We start from the raw sequence: 13,741 nt of genomic DNA, 5'->3' as shown, positions 1-13,741 counted from the left end.
AGGAATCCCTGGCCATCTCTGGATCACCTGGTTCAACTCGTTTTGCTTGTTTTACACACTTTTCATTTGGAGAGAAAGGATCCCTCTTCTAAACCACTTGAAAACCTGTGATCTCTAAGCTCCCCTCCTCAGTGCCCCAGGCCCATCTTCAGGCCTGGTCAAGTCTCCAGTGTCTCACATGCCCCTGGGGATGGGCCATCACTTCTGCAGCCTCCCTACTGTGTGGGGGAAGTTCTGGAAAGTTCTCCTGCAGGCTGATTTAGAACCTGCCTCCCTCATTCCCATATGCAGAGCTGGGCTGTGTCCTCTGAATGTCCCACCACCGCTGGCCCTCTCACCCCCGGGTGCGCTTCCTTCTCCCTGGGGGCAGCCCTGAGTTGGACTCTCTCCTCTTGCACCACTCCTCAGGGTCATGGGACATCCACCCCGACCCTCTCTGCCCTCTCCTCACCTCTCCTGCCTCCTCACAGCCGTCCAAAATGAGCGGGACCGGATCAGCACTCGGAGGTCCAGCTACGAGGACAGCAGCCTGCCCTCCATCAATGCGCTCCTGCAGGCCGAGGTCCTGTCCCAGCAGGTACAGGGGTGACACCTGGCGCGTCTCACACTATACAGTAGTCTTACTTCCTCCACCTTTGTCCTCCCCAGCCAGGCTCTGGAATATCAGATATCACAGTCGGGAAACTGAGTCCCATGTCACATGGCCTGTTTCATAGCAAAGACAGAATTCGGTGTCGACCTATGCTGCGGGGCACTGTGTACCTCATCCCACGTTCCGTAGGCCAAGCGGAGTCTGTGCTCTCAACTGAGGGCTTGACATCAGTCCCAAGAGAACAGAGGGGCGGACCACTAGACTGGGGTGTCAAACTGGGGCTCAGGTAACCCCTTGCTGTGTAGCCTCAAGCAAATCACAGCTCTTCTCTGGGCCATGGCAGCTCCCTCTATGAGATGAATTTTTCCCAGCTTCTCCTCTAGGGCTGAGGGATTCCTGGGGCTCTAAGGAGCTGGAGGAGGAGCAGGCAAGCACCAGGCAAAGGTCCAGAGAGAGCCCTCTCCCTCCTCTCTGTGTCCTCTCTTCTGTCCTTTTCCCCAGAGCTTCCTTCTGAGCTGGAAGGCACCCATTGGGCCAGTCCCCTCCAGGCAGGGAAGGGTTCTGGGAAGCAGGCTCTGTACAAGTGCTCAGCACTTCCTTCCGCTCTCCTAGATCACCTCCCCCGTCTCGGGGATCAACGGTGACATCCGTGCCAAGAAGATTGCCAACATTGCCGACGTCTGCGAGTCCATGAAGGAGCAGCTACTGGTGCTGGTGGAGTGGGCCAAGTACATCCCAGCTTTCTGTGAGCTCCTCCTGGATGACCAGGTGAGGGCAGAGTCCTGCGGGTCCTCCTGTGAAAGAGCCTTAAACGGATTCGATTTTATTAAACAAAACACATAGTGCTCAAGTGTTCAAGTCACTCTACAAAGAATAACTCATTGAATCCCTCCAATGACTATAGGTAGGTACTGTGAGTCTTCCCACCTCCTAGGTGAGGAAAGGGGGGCACGGAAAGGTTAAGTTACTTGCTCAAGGTCACACAGATGGTCTCCTGCACAACTGGGATTAGAACCAGCCAGGGAAGCTCCAAAGTTCAGGCTCCTATCCACCACAGTACACAGTTCTTCTAGGGGGTGGTGACAGGGATTCAGCGACAGAAGTCAGGAGGTTTGGGCTTAGGACCAGTTCCCTGGGTGATCCTGGAAAAATCACTTCTTTCTGACCCTCAGTTTTGTTATCTGTCAAATGGGAATTCTTCCCACCAGAGCACTGTCAAGAGGATAGATGAGTTACTGTTTGATAGGGGCAGGATGGCCTACAGCTGGACCACAACAGGCCTCCCCACCATCAGGTTCTTTCTTGTTTTCAACAAGATGGGTTTCCCTTAGCATTTAATTTCCCAAAGTTCCTACTTCCGAACACTGAAAATCTCCCATGGGTGAAAAGGGCCGGGGAAGGTAGTGTGTGACTGAGAACAAATGGCTTTCTAAGGTGCTGCATGTGACAGAGCCCCCCCTCCCTACCCCACCAACTGCATTGGCCTCACAGACAACTCCTAGGAGAAGGGACGTGGACTGAGCCACCGTCACAGTGTTGGAGGAAGCATCTGGTGCCTTTGCACAAGACAAGCCTTGCAGCCAGGCTGGTCTTTCTCAAAGAAACTTCCCAAACTTCTTTGGCCCCTGGGCTCTAGGAAACCATTGTAAGATGGCCCCATGGGTGCTCTATGAAAACCCTGATCTGGCTCTTCTGCAGCCTTTCCAGGGGCTGGACCAGAAGCCCTCTTCCCTGGATTCCTCCCGCCCTTAGGAGAATCGACGGGCAAGGATCTTGTCCAAGCTGCCCCCGACTTCTCCCCTAGCCCTCGTGCTCTGGCTGCAGTCCCTCTGCAGTCTTCCAGGGTGTCCGCATTAATGTTTAATCCCCCTGTTCCTTCCCAGGGGCTTAGCAGGGCAACAAGATACCCCGAAGCTGAGCAATTGTTAACCTCAATTTCCCACCCAAACCTCTCTGGCTGGGGCTCAGAGCATTCTCAGAGGGCAGTGATGGGTGGCCAATAACACCAGACAATCATTAACCCCCCCAGCTGCCCGCCCCCCAGCACAGCTACCACATCAGGGCTGGACCTGGGAACCCATTCATGGTGTAAAAGGAGCCCATCTCGCCCAGCACACACAGGGCCCACCTGGGAGAGTTAAGGTCATTGTACCCCAAAGGACTTGGCATTCCTGTTGACATTGCCCCAGGAACCAGCTTCTGAGTGCATGTGCTTCTTGGCTTATTTTGGACATTCTTTGCTGAGACCTGGAAGTGGCTGGGGATGAATGCACAAGGAGATTGAGGACAAGAGAAAGACGGTGAGTGGCCTAAAGCCACAGAGCAAGCTGACCGCAGAGCTGGGATCTGAATCCAGGTTCCCTGCCTCACAGTTTGAGAGCCACCGTCTGATTGACACAAGGTCTGCTCAGTGCCTGGCCAACGGGCTGTGCTGGGTGACCAGCATCCTTTGCTTCCTTCCTACTACTGGTCATGGAAAGTGGATTCTCACCTCCAAGGTGTCCCATGTTTCCTCTTTTTCAGTCTTTTTTCTGACCACAGGGGGACAAAAGGACAGAGGATGCCCAGGAGGGGTTAGATCTGGCGAGGAAGCTGTATGCACATGCCTTCATCCCTAAACCTGTTCCTTCCTTCCTTCCTTCCTTCCTTCCTTCCTTCCTTCCTTCCTTCCTTCCTTCCTTCCTTCAAATGTCTATGGGGAGCTTCCTATGTGCCAGGGACCTTCCAGGCCTCGCAGCACCTTACCTCCTTGGAGAGGCCCCCCCACCTCATCTTTTGATGCTATCTATACTCACCCCCTTGCCCTGACCACACAGCGTTCAGTTTCCTTCTCTCCCTTCCTATGAAGCCCTATGGCCCTCTGTCCCATTTCCTTGTCTTCTACTTTATTATCTGGCCCTCTACAGAGAGTTAGTTCTATGATCCTAGAGATAATACCCTTAGATCTTACCCATCATCTAAGGGAGTGTCAGACACTTCATAGCTGAGAGAAAGCAATGCAGCGGATGAGTGATGATAGCACTTCACCCTCCAGCGTGGCTTGCTACAGAGCCTCCAAAGCCCCAAGCCCCACTTTGAAGGCAAGATCCTCAAGACAGCCAGCCTGCCCCTGGATTTCAAGCCCATGTTTTGTCCTCATGCAAGGCAGATAACATTGACAGGATAGACATGCCCTGTGAGCCAGCTGGGCCCTGCACCAGACTTCATCCTTCACAGGCTCTGTCCTCCCTGCAGGAAGGGGCCTGCTAGCTGCCTCTATCACACCTTTGCCTTGGGTCGACCCTCTTCTGAGAACCAACATCCATCTCCAAGTTCTTGAAAAATTTCTCAGAATCATAGACTTTTCTAATGTCAAGTGGACAGATGCCCTAGGATCTTCCAGACCAGTGATTTCCAAACTCAGCGGGGCTTCTGGATCCTCTGGGGAGCTTGTGTAATGCGGACCCCTGAGCCTGCTCCATATATAATCAGAATTGCCAGAGTCAGGCCTCAGAATCTGCACTTCCATATAGCACCTCACATAATTCTTGGCAACTGGTCCATGGGTAGGAACTTGGGATCCACAATTTTAGAACATTTGGGGCAATAGACTTTTGAAAATCTGATGAGCTTCTTTTGCTCAAAGTGGGATGATGGCAGTGAGGGTCATAGGGAGAGAAGGGACTTGGTTAAATATCATTTTACAGTCAAACCCATTGATTTGTATAATTAATATGTGCCAATAATAATAATTTTTAAAAGAATACACTTAGAATGTTACCTCCAGTTGCCCTAGGCACAAATGAGGGGTGGGGAGAGCAGCTACTTGTTCAATGACAACAGCAGTTCAAGGGCAGAGTCAAGGAGAGGTCTCTCGGCTCTAAGGACCTGTTCTTTCTACCAAACCCTAACCAAGCCCCTCATTGATCCATTGTAGAAGGAAAACAGCAGTTTTGTGATGCCCATTTCATAGTTCAGACAAATTGAAGGCAGAGGGAACACTAAGCTGTCTTTCCCAGGGTCACTGTGTTGGCCAGGAGCAGCCTTACTGGGGGCTCAGACGCTAAATGCCATCCCTTCTCCCTTCCAGGTGGCCCTACTCAGAGCGCATGCCGGGGAGCACCTGCTGCTTGGAGCCACCAAGAGATCCATGGTGTTCAAAGACGTGCTGCTCCTAGGTGAGAAGCTGCCTGCCCCAGCCAGCTCTGTGCAAGGGGCACACCCAAGCAACAGAGAGCTCGGTGGTGGGGCCCTCGGAGCAGGGCAACAGATCAACACGGCCAGGTTGTCTCTCAGGCTTGTGAGAGAGGGTTCCAGGACTCGGTTCTCTGCTAGATGCCCCACTCAGACACAAGAAAGTGTGGATGCAAACAAGGAAATCTCCCAGGTCTTGAAGATGGAGCTCAGTCAGGGTTATCCCTGGAATTACCCTTGAATTCTGACGTTCTTTCTGGACTAGGAACAAGAAGAGGCCAGGAATGGTACAAACCCCCATCCGCATTTTCTGTGCCTTCCTGACATATTTATTATTTTAAATGCTTTTAAAAGCACACTTCCTATGCCATGGACTACACTGACTACTTCACCAACTTTATTTATTTATTTATTAGATACGGGGAGTGAACCCAGGGAAGCTTTATCACTGAGCTATTTCCCCAGGACTTTATTTTTTATTTTGAGACAGGCTGTTGCTAAGTTGCCCAGGTTGGCCTTCAACTTGCCATCCTCCTGCCTCAGCCTCCTGAGTTACTAGGATTACAGGCACGGTGGCCCACGCCCAGCACGTCACCTCTTTTAATACAATAACCCTGAGAAGCTCTATTATCTATCCCTATTTTATAGATGAGAAAACTGAGTCACAGAGAAGTTAAGTGGCTTTTCTAAACACAGCTGACCCTAAGTGGCAGAACTGCTCAGCCAGGGCAGTCCAGCTCCAGAATCTGGTCCCTTATCCTTGGACATTTTTATGCCTCCAGGTGGCCCTTGAATGGACTCAGTCTTAAGTCCCACTGGCAAAGGGAGCTTGGGTGATATGAAAGGGGTCCTAAGCATCCCAGTTCCAAGCTCAGCCTACTGACTTCCGGTACCTCGACCTCTTCCCCTTGGCCTCAGATCTTGCATCTGTGAAATGGGCATGACAGTCCCTGCAGGTCCTCCTCCTGGGTACCACTTGCATTGTCACCTACAAACCCCAGCTTCAGGAGAGGGCTCGACCCGAGGTGACTGCCCCATCCTCTCTCCCTCTCAAACCACCCAGGCAATGACTATATCGTCCCTCGGCACTGCCCGGAACTGGCGGAGATGAGCCGGGTGTCCATTCGCATCCTTGATGAGCTGGTGCTGCCCTTCCAGGAGTTGCAGATCGATGACAACGAGTATGCCTGCCTCAAAGCCATCATCTTCTTCGACCCAGGTACCACCCACACTTCCTAACCCATCCTTGATGCCCCAGATACTCTGTCAGACTTCTCCTGCTGGGTTCCTGACCTGTCATGAGAATCAGGAGAGATGCTCTCCATCAGCCCCGTTCAATAGACGAGGCAAGTCAAGGTCCAAAGGGATAAAGGGACTTGGCAAGGCAAACCGACTCCAAAAGACTGGGTTTTTCCTTTCTCTCTCTTCCTTTCTTCCCCTCCTCCTCTTTCTCCTGATTTCCTGTCTTCCTTCTTTTCTTTGCTTCTTGAAAAATTTTTTTTAAAAGAGAGAGAGAGAGAGAGAGAGAGAGAGAGAAAGAGAGAGAGAGAATTTTATTATTTATTTTTTTTTTAGTTTTCGGTGGACACAACATCTTTGTATGTGGTGCTGAGGATCGAACCCAGGCCGCACGCACGCCAGGCGAGTGTGCTACTGCTTGAGCCACATCTCCAGCCCCCCCCCAAATTTTTTGAGATAATATCTACATGTACTGAAAATACAAATAATCTACCCCCTTAGACCTCACTTTTCCATAGCCCACTCTCCAAGAAATGCATTTCTGATTCTTTTAACTGATCCCTGTGGCAGTCATCTCAACAGTCTAAAATAAACCATGAAGCCTTATATTTCCGATTTGGGTTTTGGTTTTTTGCAGACCTGGGAATGGAATCCTGGTTCTTGTGCGTTCTAGGCAAGCACTCTCTCCCGAGCTACATTCCTAGCCCCATATTTCTTGCTTTATGCATTTTAGATCATAGTTCTCCTCCTATCCTGGCTAAGGATGCTGCTCTTCTCCACTGCTAGTCCCATTTTTCTCCCCCATCTTCCCTATATATTTTTATTGCTGTGTTCCTGTGTCCATTCATTGCCTTTGGAGCTTTTGGTTGTGTCTCTCTCACCTTTATTTATTGTCCTATCAACTGTCCACAGAATCTTCTGACCCTTCACTTAGCAGGATGTGCCCACCTTGGCTCTTTACTCCTCTTTCCATTCCATCTGTTGACTTTTGCACATGCATTTTTACATCTGTGAGCAAGGCACCTTGACATTGTGAAGGTGCCTCAGCCCAGAGACTTGCTTGCATCCCTCCTCTCTTCCATGTTAGAGAATTCCTAGAGGGTGCTGGATCTGTCTGCAGAGGTCACCTCTAATCATCACCGCAATGAAGGGGAAAATGACCTCCATTTATTGAATGCTTACAGAAGCACAGTTTTAAACACTTTATGCACATCATCTTATAGCACGGTGTTTGCGAGGTAGGAATTATTATTGCCCTCATTTGCAAATAAGGAAACTGAGACACCAAGATCAAATGATTTGACCAGTCAATCATTTGATTGGTCACATAACCAGGAATTGGCTGATTTGAACTTTAGACTATCTGTCAACCTCTATCTCTCAAGCCCGTGTTTTTATCTTCCACATGCTATTCCCCTTTCTGGAGGGTGAGAATTTTAATTCTGGTTTTTGTCTAGGGCCTAGCCGGGGCTGGACCTAGGCTGGGCAGGTGACATTTACTGGGAAACACAACTGGGTGACTGGTGCCGAGACAGAGTCAGCAGCCTGATTCAGAGGGCAGGAGCTGCTCCATGAAAGTTTGTCAACATAATAAAAGAATTCACAACCTTGGGGCAGTGGAGACAGCCCACTGGAAATGTGGGCAAACTCTTTCTGCCACTTCCTTTGTTCATGAGAGAGGAAGTAAATGTATTACTTCCATGAAGGCTGAGATGAAAGTATTGATGACTTACCTCTGCTTCTAGGATAAGGATCTAGAATTTAATCAAGGATTTTTTTCATTCATCCTTTCCTCCATCCATCCATCCCTTCATTCAGTTACCTACTCAACAAAGATTGCCTACACATGGTAGTGGCTACTGTGATGGTGGGTTAACATGGCAATGAAGACATATGCTTGCCCACCTAGAGCTCAGGGTCTAGTGGAAGAGATGGTAACATCCCATGTGGGTACTAGTGATGGAGGAGCCACAGAACCTTGGGAACATGATGGACATACAATGTAGTCCTAGGAAACCAAGATGGAGGAGACTTCCTGGAGGAGATGAAACCTTGGCTGAGTCCCCAGGTGGCAGCAGGCAGGGAAGGGGAGACTGTCTTAATGTAGCAGGAGCAGTATGTACCAGGGTCCAGGTGGCGGGTCCTCACCTGTGGGTCAGGAGCCCAAGTCCACATCATGGCTAGTTGCATGACCTGGGCCATGTCCTTTCCTTGCTTGATGCCTCAGTTTCTCCATGTCAAGATGAGGAGATGGCCCAAGGTTTCCTATTGGGCCTGTTCCTGCAGTCCCATGCTCTGTCCCCTATTCCCCATTCCCACTTAGGAAATGTACCCTGGTTGTAGAAAACCCCAAATCTTTGCCCCAAAACTTTTAAAGAGTCCCTGTGTGATGTTGGGTGGCTAAGCCCAATTTGGGCCCCACAAGTCAGGGAACGTCTGCTGTCCACCCTGACCACCCCTTTCCATTGCAGATGCCAAGGGGCTGAGCGACCCAGGTAAGATCAAGCGGCTGCGTTCCCAGGTGCAGGTGAGCCTGGAGGACTACATCAACGACCGCCAGTACGACTCACGCGGACGCTTCGGGGAGCTGCTGCTGCTGCTGCCCACGCTGCAGAGCATCACCTGGCAGATGATCGAGCAGATCCAGTTCATCAAGCTCTTTGGCATGGCCAAGATTGACAACCTGCTGCAGGAGATGCTGCTGGGAGGTCCGTGCCGGGCCCAGGAGGGGTACTTGGGGCACCTTTCTGGGAGACAGCCTCAGATAGACCTGAGCTCAACCCTGGGCTCCATTATTGATTCAATTGGCTTTGAGCAAGTTGCTTAAAATGCCTGGGCCTCAGTTTCCTCATCAGAAAAATGAGAAGAGACAGAGATCCATTTGTTCAGGCGCTGGGAGCCTGGCCTTTGTCAATGTTTGAAGTGCTGGAGACTCAACAAAGAGCAAGATCTCTGCCCTCCTGGAGGATGTGCGTGTGTGTGTGTGTGTGTGTGTGTGTGTGTGTGTGTGTGTGTGAGAGAGAGAGAGAGAGAGAGGGAGAGAGAGAGAGAGAGAGAGAGAGCGCGCTCAGTGAGTGGGCATTTGCTACTTGCATGCACACAGCTGTGTGTGTACAAAGGCTCAGGGGGACAGGAAATGACCAAGTATGTAATAAAGAAGGTAACTATAGATTTCAAAATCAACAGATATATGATAAAGCTTAACTGAAAAGATGCTTTGTAGATGGGTTTGGTCAAGGGTGACCTCACTGAAGTGTGATTTCTGTGATGTAAAAGCTACGGGAACATTCCAGGCAGAAGCTGCCCTTGAGGCAGAAGAGGTTTGTGTGTTTGAGAAGAAAGGGAAAGACTGTGACTGGGGAACTGTATGAGATGCAGATGGAGATATAAACCAAATCATAAACAGATGGTTGTAGGCAAGTCAGAAATTTAGATTTAACTCTCCTTGCACCTATTGTAAGTAGACTGAAAATCAGACTGATGTTGAGAAACACTCTGACTATTGGGTAGAGAGTAAATTTGGTGGTGGGGGCAGTGAGGTGGAAGCAAGAGACCCCTGAGAACATTACTCTCTGCAGTCATGTGAGGGACAGAGGAGGCCTGGACTGTGGCAGCCACAGTCCAGGGGGGTGGGAGGAAACAAGGAGAGTTCCAGAATCCAAGAGAAGAGTGTCTTTTCAGGAAGGAAGACAGGATATTTAATGGTGTAAAATTCTACCCTGGGTTTGTGGGGGGAGGGGCAGCATCCACCGGATGGCAATGTGAGGGCTCTTGACTCTTATGCTTAAAGCAATGCTAAGCATTAGTCTGAGAATGGAATCCACTTGGAGGGGTGGGTGAGGAAGTGGACACCGGGTGGAGAGATTTTGAAAATAATTTATTCTGAAGGGGAGCTCTGAAGGGGTTGGGGATAATTAAGAAGGAGTGATTGTAATGATGGACCATGGATCTTGGCTGGACTGGAAGAACAATGGGGTTGTAGATACGAGACTGGGAGTCAATCAATGAATAGCCTCCGTAGGGTTGAAATCTTTCAGAGATGGTACCCCATGGAATGAGCTAGAAGGATGGGAGGCCAAATCCAAATGAGAGCGCCCGCGCTGGAGGTTTGGGAGATGGTGATAACGTGCTATGGGTGAGGTTTCTCAACCTCAGCACCACCATGTTTGGAATTGGATAGTTCTATTCCATGAAAGGCTGCCCTGTGCAGGGTTGAGCTGCATCTCTAGCCTCTACCCATGAGATGCCAGTGGCACTTCTCCAGTGGTGGCTACCAAAAGCATCTTTAGATATTGTCGAATGTCTCCTGAGTGGATAAAAATCATTCCAAGTTGAGAACCACTGTCAAATGGTAGCTCATTCCATTCTCACACTGATCCTGTGGGTGTGGGGTTATTATGAAGCACGGGTTACCAAGACCAGCATCAGGAGCTTGAGGTCTGTTGTGTTGGGTAAAATAATCCCTCTGGCTGCTGTTTTCTCATCTGTAGAATGGGAAGTGATGGTATCCAAACTCCAGGTTTGTTGTGAGCAATTAATTATGTAAAACATGAGAAGTGCTTTAAACTAGTACCAGGCACGGGATAGGTGCTCAATAATTATTAATTATAGATCAGATATGCCTTGAAATCCAACATCAGTCACATTAATGATTATGGCCTATTATGCCACCATACTTTATATATTATTACTCCTCCACTCATTGTTTGAAGCAGTTACTATGTTCCTGAAACTTCACTAGGCCCTCAGAGAAAAAAAAGTAAAGAAATATATACCTATAATTGTAATGCCCATAGACAGAAGAAGTGGTTTTTCCCAAAGTTGAGTTATAGATAAATTACTGTGGATTTGGATTGCTCCCAAATTGAGTAGCAGATAAATTACAGTTAAGGAGAAAAAGAAGAGTGGGGAAATTCAGAAGAATCTGAGCTGGGGTTTGGACTTATGGAACTTGGGTGGAGAAGGCATCCCAGATGGAAGACACAATGTGAGAGAAAGCTCAGAGATAGGAAAACATGGGGGACACACAGATACTCCAAGTAGGTCAGCTTGGCTGAAGCAGAGTTGGAAGATGAGGCTGACAGGTGAGTTGGGATCAAATGGTTGAAGGACTTGCAGGTCAAGGAGCTTTGAGAGCCTTTGATTAAACCCATTCTATGACTATGCAACCAACACCCTCACTATATTTAAGTGATCTCAGAGTTCCTTATATGCTCTTCTTTCAAGCCACTTTTACTCTCTTGGTATTTTGGGTCTTCTCAATCCCATATGAAGCCTGTGGACAGGAATGGTTAGCCCTGGTTTACTAACCCTGGAATCAATAGGTACCATCATTGTTGGATGGGCAGGTCAATTGATCACACCTGAGGAGGACAGTGTTTCGAGGCCTGTGGTCCTTATCCCAGCTTCTCCGACCTGATTGATACCCTCTCTACCTGCAGGGTCCTCCAGTGACGCACCCCATGCTCACCACCCCCTGCACCCTCACCTGATGCAGGAGCACATGGGCACCAACGTCATTGTTGCCAACACGATGCCCACTCACCTCAGCAACGGACAGATGTGTGAGTGGCCCCGACCCAGGGGACAGGCAGGTGGGCAACCTGGGCTCTACCCAAGGATGGGGCTAGAAAGGAAGCAGAAGTTTGAGTCTAGAAGGTGAAACTGGGATTCAACTGTTCTCTGTGTTCCAGAGCGGAGAATGAGGGGTGAGGTTGTCCATTTGTTGAAGCTGTTTAGTCAATGAGGTGATTGACAACTTCTGCCAAATGAAACTGTCCTGGGAATGAGGCAATTCATTGGATGAGGTTACCACTGGGTGAGATTTCCATAAGATAACACTGTTCACTGAAATATGGCTGCCCAGTTGGGTAAGGCTACCATTACACAATTGGAAGAGACAGTCCATGGGTTAGGGATGTCCTCTGGGATAGACCATTATCCGAGGTGAGTTTGTCATTGGGTAAAGCTCTCCAAAAAATTAAATTATCAACAGAATGAAGTGGTCCATTGCAATTAAATGGCATTTAATTGAAATTGTTCTTTGGGAAAGTTGTCCATTGAGTAAAGCTAGCCACTTGGTCAAGTTATTCTCCAACCTGTGATGGAAATGGGGCTAATTAGTTTCTGTTACCCATTTCCTAAACACGGGTGGTAGTTTTTGAGCCATTTATCCTTGGGTCCCATTGACTGCTGCTTTCTCTAAGAAAGAGTACCCCTACCACACATCTCATTTTCCTTGGGGACAGTCAGACCTAGTCCCCCATTTGGGAGAAGCAGCTCAACCCTCCACATTATTTGGTGGAGGAGATGGGTGGAAGGTCATAGAATGTGGATTTTATAGTCTGGAATCCATAGAAGGGTTGAGTCATCAGACCTCAGGGACCATCTAGTTTCATTCTCTCATTTTATAGAAGAGGAAATTAAGCCTCGAAGTGAGGGAAGAACTTTCCCAGAACTCTTCTCTTACTCACAAAGGACTGGAATTTTAAGCAGCTTCTGTCTGTTTCTTTGTCCCTTCAGCTACCCCTGAGACTCCACAGCCCTCACCGCCCGGTGGCTCAGGGTCTGAGCCCTACAAGCTCCTGCCAGGAGCCATCACCACAATTGTCAAGCCCCCCTCTGCCATCCCCCAGCCCACCATCACCAAGCAAGAAGTCATCTAGCAAGCCACTGGGAGTCAGGGCTTCTGCTGGCTCACCCCAACCCCCTCAGAGAGTTCCTGGCGACCACGACCACTTGATCACAGCAATGGAAGGTGTGACAACAGGACCAGTCCCAGAGCAGCAATGGAAAGAGCAAAGGACTAAGAATGTGGGCTGAGAGCCACACTCATTGCCACCTTTGACCCAATGCTCTGGCCGACAGAGCTTTAACCTAGAGAGACCCCGGCTGGGAAGTCCTCTGCTGACTTGGAAGACATTTCTCATGCTGAAGCCAAACTTCCTTCTCCTTCATCCATATCTACCCCCAAAGAATACTGTCTGAAGATAAGATGGGACCTTGCTTAAACACAGCTCCCCTCCCCCCAGCTGGGACGTCTTCTCCCCTGGGCCTGGTCATGGTGCCCAGACGTGGAGCCCTGGAAGTCCTCCTCCCTCTTCTGCTGCCCTCACCTCAAATGCCCCTCTCTGCCCTCTGCTGTCACCTTCCTCAGCTATCCTATCTTCTCCAAAGCCACTCTCCAGAGGTGGAGGAAAACTTGAAACCCCTCCCCCAGCCACTCCAGGAACATCTGGAGGCATTGACTGGGGCTAGGCAGAGGGCAGGAGACGATGGAGCAGGAAGATACCATTCTTCTCCCCTGACCCCACTGCACTTCCCTTCTCCAGAGACTGGCATGGGTGTTCGGAGCGATGGTCCCTATAGGTCTTCAACAATGAGAGGACAGTCCAAGATAAGAACTTCCACAGGAACTTGTGGGGAGGGGGCAAGTGGCCAGAGAAAGCATCCAGCAAGAGGCAGATGGGCTATGCACTCGGCCTTTGCAGAAGGGCAGGGTTCTCGCTGGTAGAGCAGGGGAGACAGAATGTTCCAAGAGAGGCCCAGAGACAGGGAGGACGGTGTGGGAGAGAGGCACCAAGGTGACTGGGCTCTCTGAGCCAAGAGGGTGCGTTGGGGAGCATGGGACCTTGAACGCCAGACTGAGGGAGGGGGATGGGAGAACTGGGCTGTCAGGAGATGAACACAGTCTCTTAGCTAGAAGGTTAGGAGGGAGCAGGGAGGTTAGACAGGAGC

At 49.8% G+C, this 13,741-nt stretch overlaps 1 protein-coding gene across 8 annotated transcripts in view; it reads left to right on the top strand.

Annotated features, from left to right (window-relative positions):
• Positions 1–12,669, top strand: part of HNF4A (hepatocyte nuclear factor 4 alpha) — a gene marked incomplete at both ends in the record, with an annotated part of 50,799 nt that extends 38,130 nt beyond the window's left edge. For 3 of the 8 annotated variants that reach the window (XM_081291847.1, XM_081291848.1, XM_081291844.1), the window contains 7 exons: positions 471–577; positions 1,205–1,360; positions 4,662–4,749; positions 5,829–5,984; positions 8,476–8,712; positions 11,446–11,568; positions 12,527–12,669. In XM_081291847.1, coding sequence (XP_081147973.1) covers positions 471–577; positions 1,205–1,360; positions 4,662–4,749; positions 5,829–5,984; positions 8,476–8,712; positions 11,446–11,568; positions 12,527–12,669 — 1,010 coding nt within the window. Of the gene's footprint in view, positions 1–470; positions 578–1,204; positions 1,361–4,661; positions 4,750–5,828; positions 5,985–8,475; positions 8,743–11,437; positions 11,599–12,526 lie in introns of all 8 variants that reach the window. The other 5 variants (XM_081291845.1, XM_081291846.1, XM_081291843.1 and 2 more) reach the window with 3 other exon arrangements.
• Positions 12,670–13,741: the final 1,072 nt, after the last annotated feature.

The sequence above is a fragment of the Spermophilus citellus genome (genome assembly GCF_964194105.1).
Source record: "Spermophilus citellus genome assembly, chromosome: 4".
NCBI lineage: Eukaryota > Metazoa > Chordata > Mammalia > Rodentia > Sciuridae > Spermophilus > Spermophilus citellus.
This window is presented reverse-complemented; position numbering and strand designations above follow the sequence as displayed.